This window comes from Oryzias latipes, chromosome 13 (assembly GCF_053564925.1).
Source record: "Oryzias latipes strain Hd-rR chromosome 13, Olatipes_Hd-rR_3.1".
Lineage (NCBI taxonomy): Eukaryota > Metazoa > Chordata > Actinopteri > Beloniformes > Adrianichthyidae > Oryzias > Oryzias latipes.
This window is the reverse complement of record NC_136249.1, coordinates 30,192,651-30,213,067: the sequence shown is the minus strand read 5'-3', so window position 1 is coordinate 30,213,067 and position 20,417 is coordinate 30,192,651. Positions and strand designations below refer to the sequence as shown.

Here is a 20,417-nt window from a genome sequence, read left to right as displayed (position 1 = left end):
GGACAACAGGGAATCGAAGATGGCCTTGATAGTGCCATTGACCCATTTTTCTCCACCATCAATTTAATTTTAGAATTCAAGGTTAACAAAATTATCATTTTAGGATAAGTTTCTTCCAGTTAAGATTCACTGAGTGGGCAAATGCTAACATCTCTAAATATTTTAACAAAGAAATACATTGCTTTGTGCTTCCCAATGGGACTAGTTTAAGTCCCGGATTATTATAGGTTTAAACAAAGAGATTCTGAACCTTTGGCGACTCAAAATCAGATTATTTTCAGTAGAGGCGGCTTTCCGAAGTTCAGTGTCAGTAAAGCGGAGTTTCAAATGTAAAATAAGGAGCTCAGAGACATGTTTTGGTGCAGAGGATTGCTGCAGCTTTTATTTTCCTTTTCATTCAGAAACCCTGAAGTTCATCTGTCACCTTACGTCATGAACCAGTCATCAGATCCGAACACCAATGCGGAAGTAAACATCCTATTATATCATTAAAAAACAAAGATGAATGAAAATAGTCTATTATATTAGCATTAGAACCTTGAAAATGCCAAAATCCTCCTCCTCAGACGCAAGCGTCACACAAACGTAGAGATCTTGTTTTTGGTGGAGGAAGAAAGGATTGAAGTGGAAAGCTGCAGGGACACCGATGGCTTCATCGGGCTGCAGGGATCCTGCAAACCAACCATCAATAAATAAAACTTTAAAAAATTGTTAATCAAACAAAATGAGCTTCCAGATATTTGGAACGTTCAAGGTCATTCAGCTCACCTGTTCAACAAAGTTTATTCGGTCTGCTCTGTTGTTGCGCGGCGTTCACCTGCTGCTCTGCATGCTCACTTCCACTTAATATCGTAAATTTACGATTTTTTTTCTCATAAATTTACGACTTAAAATCTTGTAAATTTACGATTTTTTTTCATAAATTTACGAGTTTTTAAAAAGTAAAATTACGAGATAAAAACTCGTAATTTTATTTATTATTTTTTTTGGTGGCCCTAATACTCCGTCGTAGTAAAGAACATGTGACAATTAAAACTTTTGGACTCTTTTAAATCTTAGTTTCCATTTTCTTGTATTAGCGCGTTCTGTTTTTTTCATTTGATATTTTAGAGTAATATTTTATTTATTTTTAACCTAAAATGACATCAGTTTGTTGGGTTTAAGTCAGTTTAAGGCCGTTTATTCATAAAGCACCAGTTGGCAGCCAAGGTTATCTCACAATGCTTCATAAAAGACAAAAAAAACATCAAACTAAGCATATAATTAATATTATTGCAATCTAAATTAGTCCAGATTATTTCAATAACAGATTTTTTTGTTCTATTTCAATAATAAATATGTTAATATATACATTTACAAGTAACCAACCCATTACATTGATGGTTTTTGGGACATTTCACATTATGAGAACGCACTCAGCGACAGTGGGGAGAAAAATTTATTTAAATGGAAGAATAGGAAGGAAGCTTCAACTGAACTCTATAAAATTAATCAATTACCCTGACTGGTTTGGATCTAAATGAACAGGAAAGAGACTCAGTCATATGCAGCCGTACGGCGGGTTCACCTGTACAGGTGTTGCAGGTTTTGGGGTTGTCCAGGCCTGTGGAGGGTCGTAGAGAGGACTTACTGCATCTTGGCTAGGTCAATACACTTGCTCCTTACTGACTGCACGCTTGCGGTGTGCAGGTGATTCGCAAGTTCTTGTAGAATGCTTGCAGGATGCCCAAACACTCTATGCTCTGAATGTTTAAGTTCCTAATTTCCAACAGCTTGATTGCGCACAAGTTGAACACTTTTGATTTGAATAAAACCAATAAGCTCCTTGTCTTTTGTGCAGGATGTTTTAAGGGGCCTTGATAAAGGAAAAAAATCATACAACATCTCTGTGACTCAACTTTTCACCCTTACCTTTACTCTTGTGTGTTTTTTAGGTGTTCGCTATGACCTGTCGTGTGCAGAATGCCCATAGAAGAAATGTGCAGGAACATTTTTGCTCCAAGCGGTCTAAGACCATGATATTTCTGCCCGCAGACTGACCATACCCAACCGTAGGAGCAGTTGTGACTAAGGCCCAAAAAAGTAGCAGCAACAGTGAGACAACAGGAAGTGGACAAACTCAAAATTTTAGAAATATCTCAGAAGACAAAAAAAAAAAGTCAGTTATTGCAAAACAAATCTCTTGAACATCCTGTTACATGGAGAAAAAATATTAGCCATTGCAGAGGTGGGATTTTAAACGATCAAACACAAAATTTTACATCTAAAAGACAAAAGTGATACAGCAAGCACACAAAAATCTCAGCTTTAAAGCATTTTTTAATATACTATAGCACAGCATAGATACTTACACTTTTATTTGGTAAAAAAATACTTCTAATTATTTTAGTTTCAACACAGTTATACCAGGCTGCTAATAAAGTAAACATTATCCAGGAAAGTATCATTTTTCCAAACAGTGTACCCCAAAGGTGCTCTCTTGCACAAGGCAGTAGAGCCCTTAAGTCCCCGGTTCCAGCTGAAGCTGCCACATTTCAGTCTGGTACAGGCACAGCACATCCCCCAACTCCCTACTGCCAGATCATGGCTTGTCCTTGACATTTCCAAGATAGTCCCAGAGGTCTGGCAATAACACTTTGACTCACCTTCTAATTTACATCCTCGAGAATCAAATGTTCACCGCATGGATAATGTGCCTCATTGCCACCTTTAAATAAAAATGATTGATATTTATCGTTCTGGGAGTGGTTTTGTTTTGTTTTTGCTTTGTCATAGCGAAACAATAAATCAATAAATAACATATATTTGGAATTGTATTAAATAATTAAAATGGGGAAAAAATAGACAAGAAACCACAGCTTGATTGATGAGCGCTGTTCTAGCTGAAATGCAGATCTACGATATCTACTTTCAAGACCCGTCCATGCTACCCGATAAAGCAAACAGTTCATAGTGTATGCTAAGAAAGATTTCAGCTTCTTTTTGAAGTAGATCCCTGTGTTTGTTGGATGTAACAGAAAGGGTTATTTTGGAGATTAAAAAAAATGTGTTTCTGACTAATGCATCAACACAAAAATCCTCATAATGGTGTGTCTTCAAACGGGGAGCCAAAAGGATTTATTACGTGAAGATAAATGTAATGCAGATGTTTTAGAGCTAGACCTATTCTTTATCGCGCAAACTGACCGCACATGAAGCACCCTTTAAATCAGATTGAGAGTCGTGTTATTGGCGACAGAGCCTCCCGTCAAGCGGCTCTACCAGCCTGATGTCATCTGATCTCCACAGAAGAAAGTCCATCCAGTGGAAATTCAGAAGCACAATAATGGCACCTTTTTGAACCACTCACCTGCAAAGATTTAGCATCGACTCTAATTGCGACAATTTATCATACCCTATTGGTTTTATATCTGATATTAAGAAAGCGAAGAGGGTGAGTCATGACACTCGAGAGGTCACCAGCATGTCGAAACCAGTTTAAAAGTAAAATGTATCAAAGACTTCACCTGTAAAGTTGCTTCCTCTGTAGAGCTGTGTCATATTTCTGCAAAATCTGACAGAACTTGTGTTTCAAACCTCCTGAAAAAATCTCCTATTTCTTACAGCAAGACCTCTGCTGGGCGTTTTATCTCTCTTTATCTATTCTGACCCTCTTTATCCATCAGAGTAACACGTTGTTCATTATGGTTGATGTATCTTCGTTTGACTCGAGGTAGGAGAATCTGTCATAATTCCTAATGTGACACATTTTGCTGAACAATTTAGTTATTTCTCTTCTTTTTTGTGGGTGATTTTTGTCTTTCCAAGGCCATCATGTGGAGTTACAATGACTCGATAAAATCTTACAGTCAGGCTGACATTTTATTTTTTCCTCTGCTTTCCTTTTATTTCTATTCCAGATTCAGAATGCAGACGATGTCCTGATCACTCCTTTGGAGAAATTTCGGAAAGACCAAATTGGAGCAGCGAAAGTAAGAGAAACCTTGCAATCATTGCAAATGACCAATATAGTATATTGTTTCAGGTGCTTTTATTTAAAGCCACTTAAAGACCCACTCAGAACAAGATTGTGTTTTGGGTGTTTTTAACCTGACCATGTGGCATTTTTCTGAGGATGAAAGACATATAAAAAAAAGTAAGTGTAAAATTTCATTTTTGAGTATTTCTTTATTCAAACCACTGTAAATCAGGAGCCGACAAAAAAAAAGTTTGAAAAAAATTATATTTGTGATTTAGAAAATACACTGGGCGGGCAACAAGCTCCCTCTTTCCATCTAGCCTGATTAGAGGTAAGATCTTAAGCCCGAGCCCGAGTCAGAACCCGACCCGACCCAAAATGACAATCATTAGGTTTGGGTCGGTTCGGGCCGGGCTTCTCTCTCGCTGACTTTTTTATAAATATATTGTAATGGCTGCAAAGAAGCTCCTTAGGCGGGCGGTTGTCAAACAGCTCTTTATTAATCCTGTATGTCAGAACGGTGACCGCACGAACCGAAAGGCACAGCCAGCTTCTTCTTACTCAGAGGGAGAACGTTCACCGAACGTACACACACACACAGGTAGACCCCGCCCCCCAGCCACCAGCCCACCGTTGATTGACATCCACTGTGGTCCAGCAACTGGCAGAAAGAGGGGGGCGCCGGCCACCCACAGCTCTGCGCACGTGTCGTGAATGTAATCTTCCCTCCGCAAGTCCGCATCTATTTTGTCTATGTATCCCCGATATGGAGCAGCAAGAAGTCAAGGATAAACTTAAGACAGGGGAACTGAAAAGGCAAACACGCACCGCGGCTGCAGAATTTCTCCGCATAATGAAGCGGGTGCGCATCAAGATCTCTCTTTCACTCTCTTTGTCTGGCCTCTTATTCTGTGTTCCAGCGTTATTCCGTTGAGCAAATGCATTCATCATGTTATCATCATTTACCTATGCGCAGCGCTTCCGGCGGAACTCTATGCCACAACAGCGAGCTTCACTACGCGCGCGGCTGCAGCGACCACTCTCTGTGCCAAAGAAAATAACTTTGTGAGAAACATTTATTTCGGTTATGTTAAACAAACAAACTTAAAAAACATCAACATAAACATTGACACTGATCAATGCCAACATAAACATTTGAACAAAATTAACCGAAAAAGGAGTTGGGTGAAGCCAAGGCTTATTTCCCCAACCCTGAATACAAACATCACATCTACCTACAAATTGTTAGAACCTTAAATCAGATAAGAAAAAAAGAAGAGGAAAAAAAAACAAAAACTAACACTTCTCAAAATGACCTCACAACCACCAAAGTCTCTCAGTCCAGAAGGTATTTTTGAAACATTTTAACTTTATACACTTTCTTAAAGTGCAGTATGGATTTTGCATTTTTCAGTTCATCTGAAAATAAATTCCACATGTTGACCCCCTGAACAAAAATACTATTCCTTAATGCATTAGTTCTGACCACGTTCTTTTTAAACATATCTTTACCTCGAAAATCATAATTATTAACTTTTATTTCGAAAAAACTCAGTATTTTGGCAGGTACACATTGTTTTTTAACTTTAAACATAAAAATTCCAGTACTAAGATCTACTAAATCAAAAAATTTAATTGCCCTTAATTTAGGAAATATTTGTTTTGTGGATTGATTGTATGAAGAGTGGTTTACAATTCTAGTTGCTTTTTTTTGCAGAATAAAAATTGGTTTTGTGTTTGACTTGTAACTATGCCCCCAGATTTCTAGACAATAGGTCAAATAAGGAATTATGAGGGAACAATATAAAATATACAATGTTGCTGTGTTTAAAAAATATTTGACTTTATGTAGGATGGCTAATGATTTGGACAATTTAGAGAGAACATAAGTTATGTGTGGTTTCCATGATAATGTATGATTCAAAATTACTCCCAGAAATTTTATTTCATTTACTCTTTCAAGAACAACATCCTCAATTTTTAACTCAGAGATGTTTCCCCTTTTTCTATAGCCAAATATGATGTACTTGGTTTTATTTTTATTTAAAGACAGTTTGTTTGAATCGAACCATTGTTTGATTATGGATAATTCTTTTGTTTTGTCTGAAAGAAGCTTTTCCAGGTTATCTCCTGATAAATACAAAGTAGTGTCGTCAGCATATAAAACACAATTTGACAAATCAGAAACTTTACAAAGGTCGTTTATGTATAAAATAAATAATATAGGACCCAATAGGGACCCCTGGGGTACTCCACATGTTACAGGACACATATCAGATTTTTCAGAATTGAAATAAACATACTGACATCTGTTAGAAAGATAACTTTCTAACCAGGAATATGTTATTCCTCTAAAACCATATTTCTGTAACCTACTAAGTAACATAGTGTGATTTAATGTATCAAATGCTTTTTGAAGATCAACAAAAACGCCTACAGTAAATTTCTTCTTCTCTATCGAAGAAGAAATATGATCAACCAGCTGCATTATCGCCATTGAAGTAGATCTACCAGCCCTAAAACCATATTGATCCTCATGCAATAAATTAAACTTTCCAATAAAATTATTCATTCTTTTAACAAAAAGTTTTTCTAATATCTTGGAGAATTGGGATAATAATGAAATTGGTCTGTAATTTGTAAATATATGGCGATCTCCATTTTTAAAAATGGGAATAATTTTTTCTATTTTCATGTTATTTGGAAAAATGCCCTCCCTAAAAGACATGTTAAATATATGAGTTAGTGGTTCAAAAATGAACTCAATTGTATTTTTAATTAATGACATATCAATGTCATTCCAATCTTTGGATCTTTTATTTTGAAATGTTCTCACAATTTCTAGTATTTCATTTGAACTAACCTCAGACAGAAACATTGAGAACTTGTTTGATTGGATACTTAGTTCTTTCAACTTCTTTATTGGCTCTTTTATTTCCATTGCAAGTTTATTTCCAACATTAGCAAAGTATTCATTTAATTCATTTGCAATAAGCATTGGGTTTCTGATATGAATATCATTTTTTTTTAAATAACTTGGATACCCTTGTTTCTTTTTGTTTTTTTTGGTTAATTTGTTTATTATTTTCCAAGTCTCTTGCATGTGTAATTTGTGTTGCTCAATTAACTTATGATAATACCGTTTTTTAGAATTTCTTATTATATTCACCAATTTATTTTTATAATTTTATATCTATTTTCTGCTTCTCTACTTTTTACTTTTACAAACTGTCCGTATAGTGCATTTTTCTTTTTACAAGCCTTTTCAATACCTTTGGTTATCCAAGGCTTTTCATTATTTTTTTTATGACTAATTTTAAGTGCAGTTTAAATTATAAAGCTCTATGTATCGATGCAGAAAGGCATCATAAGCTTCATTCACATTGGTAGAAGCATATATTTCATTCCATGTTTGATTACATAGGGCCCTCCTAAATGAATCAATGTTATCAGGATTGCAACACCTTATCCATTTTGCCTGGGTCTGTGTATACATTTTCTTTAAAGACACATGTTTCAACACTGCAAACACAGGCAAGTGATCAGTAATATCACAAAACAAAAGGCCTCCCAAAATGTCTTTATCAGTTCTATTTGTGAATATGTTATCTAGCAACGTTGCTGATTCTGTGGTTATACGCGTTGGCTTATTAATTATTGGGCATAGACAGTTACCATACATTGTGTTGATAAACTCACTTGTTTGATTTAAACCAGTTGGATTGATTAAATCTATATTAAAGTCACCACATACTATTTTTATTTTATTTGTGCCCATAGTATTTAAAACATCAGACATTTTTTTATTGAAGTTGGCCATATTTGTTCCCGGTGGTCTATACACACAACTAATCAATATCTTTTTTGAAAGACCATCTTCTATTTCTACTGTGATACATTCCAGAACATTGTCAATAGTGTAAGATAATTCGTTGACAATTTTGCTATTTATTGTTTGTTCAATGTATAAAGCCACTCCTCCACCTTTTCTTTTATTTCTGTTGGTAGTATAAAGCTCGTACCCCTCAAGGTTGACTTCCACCATCTTGTTATCATCAAGCCAAGTTTCTGATACAGCAATCACATCAAATCTTTTTAAAGATTTAAGAAACAATTCTATAGAAGAAAAATTCTTATATAAACTTCTGCTGTTTAAGTGAATAACTGATAAGCCTTCTTGAGTGTCCACATTGCTGTTAAACTGTTCCAATGTATAATAATTACAACTAATTTCAAGATCATTATAATAGTTTGAGTCCGGGTCAATGTCCTTTTCAAAGTCATGCTTGGTGTTTTCAGACTGATCTTGGATGTATGAATCAGACTGATTTTCTGTACACAGCAATAAGTGATCCTTTGTAGCTGAGTTAACTTTGCAACTTTTTTTATTTTTCATTGTATTGTCTGTCATAATTATCAGGCATCCAGTCCAGTTTGAACAGTCCCAAACCCGATCCCAGCATACCTTCTTATTTCAGTCATTTGAAGCGGTCCAGTTCTTTCATGTTCCTTATCATCATTGAGCGTGCAGATTCCACCCCGTTGGGTCTAATGTAAACTTTGCCATTCCTGGTCCAAGTTGCTTGAATTTTGTTTTGCTTCTTTAACAGTCGAGCACATCTTGCTATTTCTTTTTTTTTTTTTTAACTTGTCCTGTCCAACAGCTAGGCAGACAGATGAGAGCTGAGGGCCTCTTGGGTTGGACATATTTTACTTTAACAAGAGGGGTTATTAATCTTCAGACAAACCAAAGGTATGTCTGAATAAACCCCTTTTGTAATTGAGGCCAAACTTTATTAATTTCAAACATGTCTGAAAATCTTTGGTGTTGGACCGGACGGAAAAGGAAAGAGGGGAAGAAGAAAGAGGGACGTTAGAGAGAGGGGGGGTAGGGGGTGATAATAGGAGGGGAAGGGGGATAAGACCATGAAGCAGCATAAAGCAACAAGTTTACTGGTTGTTAATCATTATGGTAAGGTTCAAATGTAAAAAAAAAAACAAAACAAAAAAAAGGGCGGAGCCTGTCCACACACACACTCAAATGTTATAAACACACCTGTTAGTTGCAAAAATGTCCACCTGTCGACATGTACACAAAACAGATAGTGTTCACACGCATACTTATGCCTTAAAACCAACTAGTGTGAAATATTTCAGTCATTCAGTCTGTTGAGCTAACACCTGTGCTCAGGTGAGTGTTTATGTTCTTCTAAAATGGATGGTGGAACGTGAAAAGAAGGAGGGAGAGTGCCCAGCCATCCCCACCCCAAGACCCCCACCGCACCAGCAGCGGCAGCCGGATTCCCCCCAACACCACACGGGAACCGGCAGGGAACAACCGCCGCCCGGGCGACCAAGCCCGCCACCCAGGCCAGGGCCAGCAGGGCCGCCGCAAGGCCCCCAGAGCCAGAGAGCAGGGAGGCACGGAGGGAAAGAGGGCGCCGCCCCAGCCCAACCAGGAGAGCAGCCCCCCCGCCGCGCCGGGAGAACCCAACGCAGGGCCCCACCGGAGAAGGACGCCCACAGCCCCAGACGAGCACCCCACCACCACCCAGGAGTTCCGGGCATCCCCCCGCCCCAACCCCAGGTATGGGCCAGGACCCCCCAAGGGAGACCCACTCCGCACCCCAGGCAGCCATCCGCCCGGCCCACGGTTGGTCCAGGGAGGAGCGAGGCAGGGGCCCGCCGCCCCCGCCCAGGAGGGGGGAACCCCGGGGAAAAAAGAGGGCCCACAAGGGGTGTTGTAAATATGGCCCGACCAGGCTCGGCCACAGTTGGAAATTTGGCGGGGCCCAGCACTCAGGAGCAAGGACCAGAACCCACCCCCCAGGGACACGAACACCCCCGGCTCAGATGTAATGTGAACCCCCCCACCGCGCGGAGAGAGCACCGCCGGGCCCAGGAAGCCAGCACCCCGGGGACACAGCCGCCGTTGCAAAGGGGCCCGTACCCCCCACCAGGGAAGAGGCAGGGGACAGATGGTCCCAGGTCCCACCTTCCTTGCAAAATGTGTGTGCGTGTATGTGTGTTTGAGAGAGTGTGTGTGTGCATGTGTGTGTGTTTATGTTGGGATGTATATATTGAGGGGGGAGGGGTGTGTGTACTAAGGGGGGTGCGGTTAAAATTGGCGGGTAGGGCACTAAGGGGACGTCTCCTGATTACTCACAGTGACGTCCCCTCACCCTCCCCACCAAGGGGCCCTAAATGTCTAAGGTGCGGTTAAAATTGGCGGGTAGGGTGCTAGGAGGACATCTGCTGCTTGCTTGCAGTGATGTCCAAGCACCCCCCCTACCAAGGGCCCTACATGTCTAAGGTGCCAATAAAACCGAAAGAGGGGGGGCCCACTCCATACGGCAACCACAGGAGGGGGGTCACTGCCTAGTAAACCCCCCCCCCCAAGGCTCATCGCAGGCTAAGCCCCCCACCCCCTCACCCTATTATGATCTTGCTATTTCTGCATTTTTTTTGTAAGACTTTCGTTTATGTAAACTCCAGAGCCTTTTAATTTTTTTGATTGTCTTAGTAGCTCAATTTTTTGCTTTACAGAGATTACCTGCACAACAACAGATGGTTTCATTTTAGGATTTTTGTTTGGAATCGTGTAGCAGCTGGAGATGTTTTGCTTTTCCAGAGTGATATTCTTGCTGTTTAGAAATTTCAGAAGTTGATGTTCCAATGACTTTAATTCCTCTGTAGGAGCGTCCTCACCTTCATCCACTCCAGATGCTACTTTGGCATAACTGCGATGTTTAGTTTCAAATCCTGTGATGATAACATCTTTGTTTTTTGCTAGTTGTTCCAGATCATCAATCCTTTGCTCCAGGAGTTCAATCTTGTGGTCTTTTTGAATAATTATTTCTTTCAGTTGCCTGATATCCTCCGGGAGATCCATGAGACTTTTTTGCTGAGTCACAACTTTACTTATCTCAGAACTCATAAAGGATAGTGATTTTTTAATTTCCTCCATCTCTTCTGACAATTTTTTGGTTGCCATTGTTTTTTTACAGTTTTACTTTCATGATCATAAAAAAATACGTAGATTATTTTACCTTTAAGAAATCTGGCGGGTTTTTTTTCTGCCAAAAATACTATGGGATAAATTGAAATTTCGGGTTTGCTTTGGGCTCGGGCCTGCAAATCAAGTAATCAAGTGGATTTCTAGGCCCGATCTTACCTCTAAGCCTGATGCATCTACTTGTAGACAAATAGATCCATCTTTGTTTTCCTCGTCTAAGCTGGAATCTGGGTCTAAACTGCACGGTTGGACAGTTCCAATATTGATCATTGTTTAAAAGACCACTGAAAATGCTTTAAAATAGATCGAAGGATGATTGTAGGGGGTCTGTAAAGATTTCATACAATTAAGGACAATGTGGTTTAAAGTCTTGCCTGATAAAATAAATAAAATGCAAAAATGACCACATATTTGGCTGTAGGATGCTCAACCCACTGAGCTATATTATGATCCTAATGTAGAATTGGGGTTTCCAACCATTTGGCCCCCAGTCTCCTGGTTTAGATGTTTAAGGACAAGATGAATACAATTTTTAACTTCTTGATTCATTTCCAATACATCATAATCTTAGTGTATTTATGTCCAGATCTCTTTTTAATTTTAATTTCACTGAAATGAAGACGTTGAATAATTTGAATTCCAAGACACTGGATACACATAAACTCTATAAGAAACTCAATTAAAATAAAATTGAAGCTGTCTGACAGCTAAAATGTTTTTTAGCTGACAGATTTCTAAAGTATGTTTAAACAGCTCAGATCTAAATGTTGCAAATGTATCAAACATTTTTATTTACTGAAATACATACTCATTCATATTATTTAATTTTCTAAAAGTTGTTTGAAATAAAACAAGAAGATTCATGCCCAGCAGAAGCGTAGCTTTAACTGGTTTTGTAATCAGGGAAACTCGAGCTTGTCTCACTTCCTGGACAGTTGTGCGCAGTGTTGCTTGTCATCACACTCACAGGGGACACAGTGTTGAGCTGAAGATGACTGTACAGAACAGTGTGAGTTTGAAGCTATTCAAGCCACACTTTCATTTCTGTTTGTGGTCACTCCCTCAGTGAGAGCACACATGAACAAGCTGATAGGACGTTACACAGCTCACCCACTGAGTTTCCACCCTCTGCCTTGACTCATTTGCACTTCCTAACATAGCTGTTACCCCTGCCACGGACCTCTCTGTCTCAGACTCCCATGATTTGATTTATTTTACATGACTTGACAGCCACTGGTCTGCCGAAATACTCATCTTGATGCACTTCATTTGTCTGTTCACAAGCCAACCAGCAACATAATGGAACCATTCCTCTTCTCTATGCTGAGGTGTGAATATTATCTCCTTGTCTGGTCAGACTGAATAACCGCTTCATGCCTCACCCATCTTAGTATCCACCATAAAGAAATAGCGCATTGCTGTCATTTCTTTTTCCCCCTCTACTACATCAACATGCCCCATGTTATTCCAGTGACTGTCTGTGTTTATAAAATGGTTTCTTAAAAGCCACAGCCCTCCCACCCCCCATCACTCCCACTACCTCTTATTTCCTCCAACCACTTCCTACTAATGGTTCTGTCCTCCTACAGCCCCCACACCCACACGAAACATTAACCCAACAGGAGTGAGATAAAAGACCGGCATCACGAGTGGCTGAGCAACTCTCCACAGTTCTGGGAATCTAGAAAAATCTGCAGGCCGACTGACCCTTCCAGTTCTTTTACTCTGTAATGTCAGAGTACATCAAATGAACTAAGTTGAAGATTTTGCCATATATGGTCATTCTAGGAATAAGATCAGAGAGATTATGTACCAGTGTATTAACTTCACAGACACATACGTCCATGGCCAAGACGCACCAACAGCCTGCAGCAGTTGAAAACAGATTTGGCTGCTTAACACAAGGCTGGAGAAATCATTTTGTAATAAATTCCCTCAAACTTTTTTCAATCCGAATCTGCAGCACTGAAAGCACTGAAAGCTCAAACAATTTTGTGTTTTGATTGTCTTGATGGGGAAGTAGGCCTAAAATTGTTGTTGTACTTCTTTTTTCCATATAAGTATGGCTTTTATTTCATTTTTCCTCTGCAATCAAAGCGGTAAAGTATGTTTGAATGGCACTCTCCTCAAAAAAGTTTTTGTCTTGTATAAATCTGCGTTTACACCCTTCGTATCTTCCTGTGCATTTGTTTACTTATCCTCAAGTGTCAAGATTTCTCAAAAGTCTCAAAATTGAAGCAAACTCTTGCAAGACTCTTGGAAAGTACTAGAGGGGTGTCAAACCGGTGGGTGGTATTCTATTCTGAACATTTGACACCAGTACTCTGTTCAAGTATGTTCTTTAATGTTGGGAGCACTGTAGGTGTCCACCACAAGCCGCTTTTTTTTTCTTTTTCTTTTTAAATGAATGCAAACAGAAACAGACTGATGGCCACCGATACTCTGAAGTATGCTACACGTTCTGAGGACATCTGGGGCCTGATTGAAAAAAAGTTTCTGTGCCTCCCGGAGCAAAACTTTGTGTTTGCCAGCACCTATAGAAGCAGATTACTCCAGTTAGCATCTCCTCCATGCTTGCAAGCTTCTCCTCATTCCCCAGAATTCTTCTTTCTGCCGCATCAATTCTTGAATTAGAGTTAGTATGTAATTTATTTAATGAACTGGCACACATTGTAAGCGCTTTGAGCATCTGGAAAACAGCAGATAAATCCAATCCATTATTATTATTATTTTTCCAAAAACAAAAACTGACAACTTTGCAGATTTTACCTATTGCGAATTATATTTAGCCTAGAACATGCTTTTCTTAGGCCCTTCAGAGTAAACTATAACCATAAATATGACAATAACACATTTTTATGAAAGTAAGATGCCTCAGTCTCTGAGGCAACAGCTTTCGCTCCTTGTGGGCGCCGCCCATTTCATGACCCCAACCTAGAGCCGGCGGCAGCAGCGTGTCTGGGTTTCGCCCGCAAAAAAACAAACAACATCCGAACTTTTGCAAAGATGGATGTGCGTATGAAATGAAAGCATTTCAGCCGATCACTGCTAGCTCCGTGGAGGAAGTTAGTGTGTGTGTTAGGCTGGGGGATGTTTTCATTCTTTTACGTCACAATACAAGGATCGTTTTCGTGGATTGGGATGGTCTGGTGCTCAGAGAGCAGGATTTTAGAGGAATGCTCAGAGATGCTTGAATGGATCAAAATACCGCTTTGGGGTTGTTTTTGGTCAGGAATTAACATTATAATACACTCAAAAGCTCAAAGAAGTTGGTTTTTCATGATATATTCCCTTTAAAGAGGGACCATTGTAATAATCTATGAAACCATAAGGGGTGTGACTGGTGAGATATTGAAACGGGACACATAAATGAAACAACACAGCTCATTTTAACGCTTTAATTACAGACATCATCAATATGGGTTTGCATGCAACTAAAGAGAACATCCTAATATGCCAAACACAAGTTGAAACTGAGAAGCTGTTGTGTATACTCTGGATGGTGATAATCTGAACACTTTCTGAATTCTTGGAGCAACAGTTTCCAGTCGGAATGTTGTTTTTTTCTGTTAGAGTGTAAGGATGTGTCGTCAGCAGTGAGGCTGACAGGTGGAGAGACCTGAGATGACAGAAACAAGAACATCAGCTTGTTTTTCATCCACGGTTGTACCTCTTGCACAGTACATACTGGTGACAAGCAGATCGTCTGGCACAGCAAACACAAGGGCACTGGAATTGGAATGACAAAAAAAAAAATTTAAAAAAAGCTGGCTCTTCAAATTGTACTTTGACTGTGACAGAAATATTCACAATCTAACCCCTGTCCTAGAATGGGTTGTAACAGAAACCTCATAAAAACATGATAACAAATAAGCACAAATTGAGATTAAAGTGTGTGCAAAATACTAGTTTATTTACTAAACCATTTACCATTATTTACAAGTGGCAAAATAGCTTTTCAAGTGTTGAAGTGAGTAGAAAATGGAGCAGCCTGCCCTCTTCCACAGGTTCTAAGTCTTTTGAACGGTCACAGCTCACCCATCACAAACGATCGACTGGCCTCAATCATCTGACTTCTGTCAACAAGCAGCAATAGAAAGACACGCACACAAAAAAAACCACACACCTGAGTCAAAGGCCATAGCTTTACTAGAAAAATTGATCAATGACTGTCAGTAAAATCTGTCGCACTAAATGTATTACAGAACCTCGTCACAATGACCATATGTCGTCACAGGATCGCACAACTGTTGTGTTGGTCCGTCCTACCTTCCCAACAGCACCTTTTCTGCCTCTGATCTGTCTTTGTGACCATTTCTGCGTGCTAAAGGAACACTCAAAAGGAATGCTACTCTGCACTGCACTTAGCCTAGACCAGGGGTCTTCAACCTGCAGCTCCTGAGCAACATTTGGCTCCTCTACCCCACCATTGTGGCTCTTTGGTTAAAGGAAGTTAAAAGGTTTTTCATCTTCAAAAGTAACTATAAAACAAACAGTAAGTAAATTGTTAAGTTAAAAAAGTAAAGTAAAGCAAACTTTAATTAACTAATTCAAAAACAATTGAAGGGCAGTACATATCACAAGTTGAAACTAAAACATTTGACAGATTTTTATGTGCAGCGTATCACCGAGTTGGAGGTCACTAAGCACAAACAGAAATAAGGCGCAATAGGGCAGTTATCAAACAAATTAAAGGATTTTCGGTTCTCCTAATAGTTTGAAAAATACAGTATGTGTTACCTATTTAGCTTTGATTTCACTTTTTTAGATTGACAATTTGGTGTCAGAGATGTCCAACAAACGATAAAATAAACTGTTTGTTTCTTTTATCACTGCTGACATTACGCTACGCACCACATTTGCTGCATTAAGATGATCGTATGTGACACAGGGTGCGTGTCTTTTTTTAAAGGAAGTAACATGAATCTTATAAACAATTTCTTTTTTTTATGCCAAAAAATTTCAATTATATTTATCTAGTGACAATAACAAGAAAACAATTTAGTGTCTTGTTTTAGACGTTATAACTTGTGGCTCTTATTGGGTCGTAGTCTGTGAGAAATTGACCTAAATGACTCGTTAGTGTTGAAGGTTGCAGACGCCTGGCCTAGATCCTACATCTCTGCACGTAGGTTATAAGGATGGGGACAGATGTACACATTCTACATGAACCCAAGTCATTCTGGAGTAAATTGAATTACAAGTTTTTTTTCTATGCAAAATTTTATGAGAAATTTAAAATTCACATATCCCCAGTTCAGACTTCTCTCTTCTCGTCTTCTCTTTGCTGACTTTTCCAGCTCTTTATTTTAAAACTTAATCTTTAGTTAAACTTATTTACACAAATGCACACTTTTTATCCTGCTTTATTGAACAAAGTGCTTGACAAGGAAATCATCCTAACACAAAATGAAATCTCATTCTCACAGAGAGAGCGTTCATATTCTAAATATCATTTCGTAGCAAAATGTAAACCATTTTCTTTTGCCTTCAGCTGCTTCCTGTACTTATCAAAACGCTTATTTAAGTTCCTGCTTTTTTTCCCATGGAATAATTTTAAAGCATAAACATCCATTCATGTTTTTTTTTTAATCTTTCTGTTTTCAATAAGTCTATCTTGAACTATTTTTGGACCGTGCCGAATTCCTTTGAGTTTCGTAAAAAAAAAACTCTGTAAAAACAGTCCTAAAATAAACCCACCACTTTACCGTTATATTTAATCCTTCAAAATAAAAGTTGTGATTAAAAAGTCCTAGCTGACTTTTATCATTAAATTTGGATTGGTTAATTATTAGTTTAAGTTTTGATATGACATAAATGGGCTTTAGAAGAACTTTGCATGAAGTAATTGGCCGTAAAAAGTATATTTTTTCTTACAAACTGTTCTAAAAATAAGTTCTGCCAATTTTCTAACCTTAAGGTTAGGTAATGAGAGGAAAGTAAAAGCATCCCTATAGTTTGTCATAAATCTATATTCATGCAGAGCATTTCAAAGGATTTTGCGACTCGCATGTTTTAATAAACGCTTTTCAATACTAGTGACTCCTTCAGTGCCTACTCAGAAGAGCCTTCTGTGACGAAATATTTATGGAGCTTTAATCCAGCCGCGGTCTCAGAGGTGCATGAGGCTCTCATGTTTTAGACATCAAAAAATTTGCTCATCCAGACTATTTAAAGCTGTATTTTTAAAGCTAATGACCAATTTCACTAAAGCAAATCTTTGTAATCTTTATTTCTGTCCACATGTTTTTAAACTGCGCTTGGAAATCCTCGGCATGTTTGCTCATTAGTGTAGGAACAATGAAGACCTCAATAATGTCAGAGCCTTCTGTTCTCATCAAAAGTTTGTGATATTTTGTAAGTGAAAAACTAAAGTCGCTTTGTCTATTAAAAATATCTGCAACACTTTCAGATTTTAGAAAAACGACACAATAGAACTGGGCTGCTACACCTTAAGAAAAGGGTGTTCCTCATGGTTCACTGCAGGGGCAGCACCTTTTCTTTTTACATGCTATCACTCCAGACAAATAATCATGAAATGCTTAGTCTGTTTCATGTATCCCTTGTGCTATCTCAGATGACCCCACCCTTACATTGACGTGTTCTCCCTACCATGACAAAGGTGGATAAAGGTGGAAAGATTTCATGTAATCCATGGACACCAGTGAAGATCACAAATCACTGAAGAAAAAAGGTCTAGTGGGTGTAGATGACACAACTCCCAACGTTAAAGTCCCTAGGATAGCACAAGGGTTACATATGGAAATAAAATGTACCATTGTTAACCTTTTAATACCTAAATAACAGTTGGGGTTACGGTAGTTAAATGAATGTTAAAAGAAAGAAACACTGGAGCAAAAGCTCCGGTTTGAAAGGGTTAGCTGACTCATCTGGCCTTCTGTCAGCTTTAGCAAACCCATTATTGGGTTCAGTCTTGTCCATTTTGTGATTTAAAGCTTTTTTTCCTCCAAAGCAGTGTTCCTAAACTTTCAATAAAACCCATAAATGTTTGCTCCCACGCTAAACGGTTCTGAAATTACATCACCATTTTAGGAATAAATATGAGGTGAATTTCAAGACAAAAAATAGAAAAAGGAAAACACTTGCCCCTCATTCCACTTACGGTTTTAATTGAATGTGATTTTTATCACCGGCTGCACGGTGGCACAGTGGGTAGCGCTCTTGCGTCACAGCAAGAAGGCCCCTGGTTCAAGTCTCGGCTGAGGGAGCTGAAACAGAACATCAATGGGGGACCTTTCTGTGTGGAGTTTGCATGTTCTCCCCTGCATGCGTGGGTTCTCTCCGGGTCTCCGGCTTCCTCCCACCGTCCCAAAACATGCTCTATACGTTAATTGGTTAATCTAAATTGTCCATAGGTGTGAGAGTGAATGGGTGTGTTATTGTGGCCCTGCGACAAACTGGCAAACCGTCCAGGGTGTCCCCTCCGGCAGCCCCATGACCCCGAAAGGGATAAAACGGCAGAAGATGTGACTTATATCCATGGACCCCAGTATCAGCAGCTTGTTTATTAAGCTTTATTTCTAACATTCAGTCTTAAACCTGTTAGTTTTTCTATTTTTAGAATAGAATACTAAGAGTGATTAACTTTTTTGACTCAACATTTAGTTAATGAGGTATTTATCTTAAAACTGGTAACAAGCAGGCATAACAATGATAGTAAAGCAGGTAGTTAAAGCTCTTTGAATGGCTTGTTCTTAGTTGGCTTTCCAGAAAAGTGCTGGAATTCCCCATAAAGCTGTGTTTTCCTTGTTCATCTAAGACTAGCTCATGTGTGGTGGAGCATCATAATAGTGCAGTCATCGCTATGTAATTGCCTCTCTGGACCCATACCCCAATTAGATGCCTCTAATGAGCTTATAGAAGTAGGTTGCAGTAGTTTTTTTCCCCCTTCATGTCACTGCTCTGAAAATCTATTTAAAATGGAAAACATGGTGCACTAACGTGTCTGACGTTTGCATAAGGTGCTGAACAAAAAATTAGGTGTTGTAAATTCACGGCTCCCTCCGTGTCCGTATCACCCTCCCTTGTGCCTTATACCCGTTACCATGGCGATGTGAGGCTCGCGATTGATGGTCCTGGGGCTCATTAGGGCTGGTGTCAAAACTGCAGACGTCCAGCCGGTGTCCAAAAATGACTCCTGCAGTCGACAGGTTTGTTCTGAGCCCCCCTGTCTTGGGTATTAGCGGAGTCCCCATTACTCTGCCTGTCATCAAACCACTCTTAAGAGCAGCGTGAGACTTCAGCGGGGAAAAATTCCACTACAGAGCAATCTGCTTCAAAATATTCTCCTGTTGCATCTGATTTATTCATGAACGCCAACAAAGCAATCAGATGAAGAAGTCTCAGAAGAGACGCCTTTGTGTGTATTTGGTGCGCTGCAGATTCTTGCCAAGTGCTTTGACGTTATTAGTTCCGTTGAGCCATCTGATCACTCTCCAGCACTAGTTTGCATCAGGAGTGCACATATGATGTACGCTTCATTGCATCTATCTATCTACAGTTATATACGCCGTCCCCATATGTGAGGCTCCGAAGGCACTCGTTTGCTGAAGTTATTTGACTCCTGGAACATGCAGGGAGCAGATGCAGTTCAAATTTCTCACTTTCATATTGCAAAGCTGAGGGTTTTATTGAAATAAGAGCGTTTTAGAGGAGAGTGAATGTTTAGAGATTGTTGTCACTTTTTGACACTGTGGTTCTGTGTGATCATCATCCCCACGACTGCGATCAACAGGAGAGGGTCTTCAGTTCTCCTCCTTACAGCAAAGAGATTTAGTGCTTTGCCTCTTGTTTGTAATGCAAGAGCTGTGCAGGGTTCAGAGTGTATCATCTCTGTTTCTGTTCAGCAGGTCTTCTTCTGTTGGGGATTTCAAAACTGAGAACACTAGTAGAAAAACAAGTCTTTTTTTTTTTCTACCTCACTGCTGGCAGGTCGTCTTCTGTTTATTCAACGCAAACTATTTCTTTTTTAGAAAAAAGAAAATCACATGTTTTCATCTTCACGGGCGCATCTATTCTTTTTAGTCCCACTCCAATCATCTTTTGATCTATTGTAAAAGCTTTTAATTATCAGCCATCAGGGCCACCATTGGCTGCCGTCCGGTACAGCTGAGCGCCTGCCCTGTGGCCTTGGGGCCCCGATGCCGGGGTTACCCGTGCTCCGCGGTGCCGGAGGAGTCCCCGTAGGGGGTCCTTCTCTGCACCTGCTCGGGTGGGCGGGAGGTCTCCCCTGCTCCGGCTCCGTGGGTCCTTTTGCCAGGGGTGCTTCAGGGTCCATGGGGTCTCCTGCCCCCTCTCTCCTGGGCCGGTCGATCGGGCTGGGGAGGATCTGGTCCCCCTAATGAACACATGGTTCACTTCGGCAGCGTGCTTGCATCTCCACCCCCACATACACTGTCACACTGATCCCTGTCTGCTATGTCC

The 20,417-nt window shown here is 39.6% G+C and overlaps 1 protein-coding gene across 6 annotated transcripts in view; it reads left to right on the top strand.

Annotated features, from left to right (window-relative positions):
* arhgap42b (Rho GTPase activating protein 42b) overlaps positions 1 to 20,417 on the top strand; it is a 125,147-nt gene that overhangs the window by 79,278 nt on the left and 25,452 nt on the right. For all 6 annotated transcript variants that reach the window (XM_078929554.1, XM_078929556.1, XM_078929553.1 and 3 more), the window contains one exon: positions 3,900 to 3,971. In XM_078929554.1, coding sequence (XP_078785680.1) covers positions 3,900 to 3,971 — 72 coding nt within the window. The remainder of the gene's footprint in view (positions 1 to 3,899; positions 3,972 to 20,417) is intronic.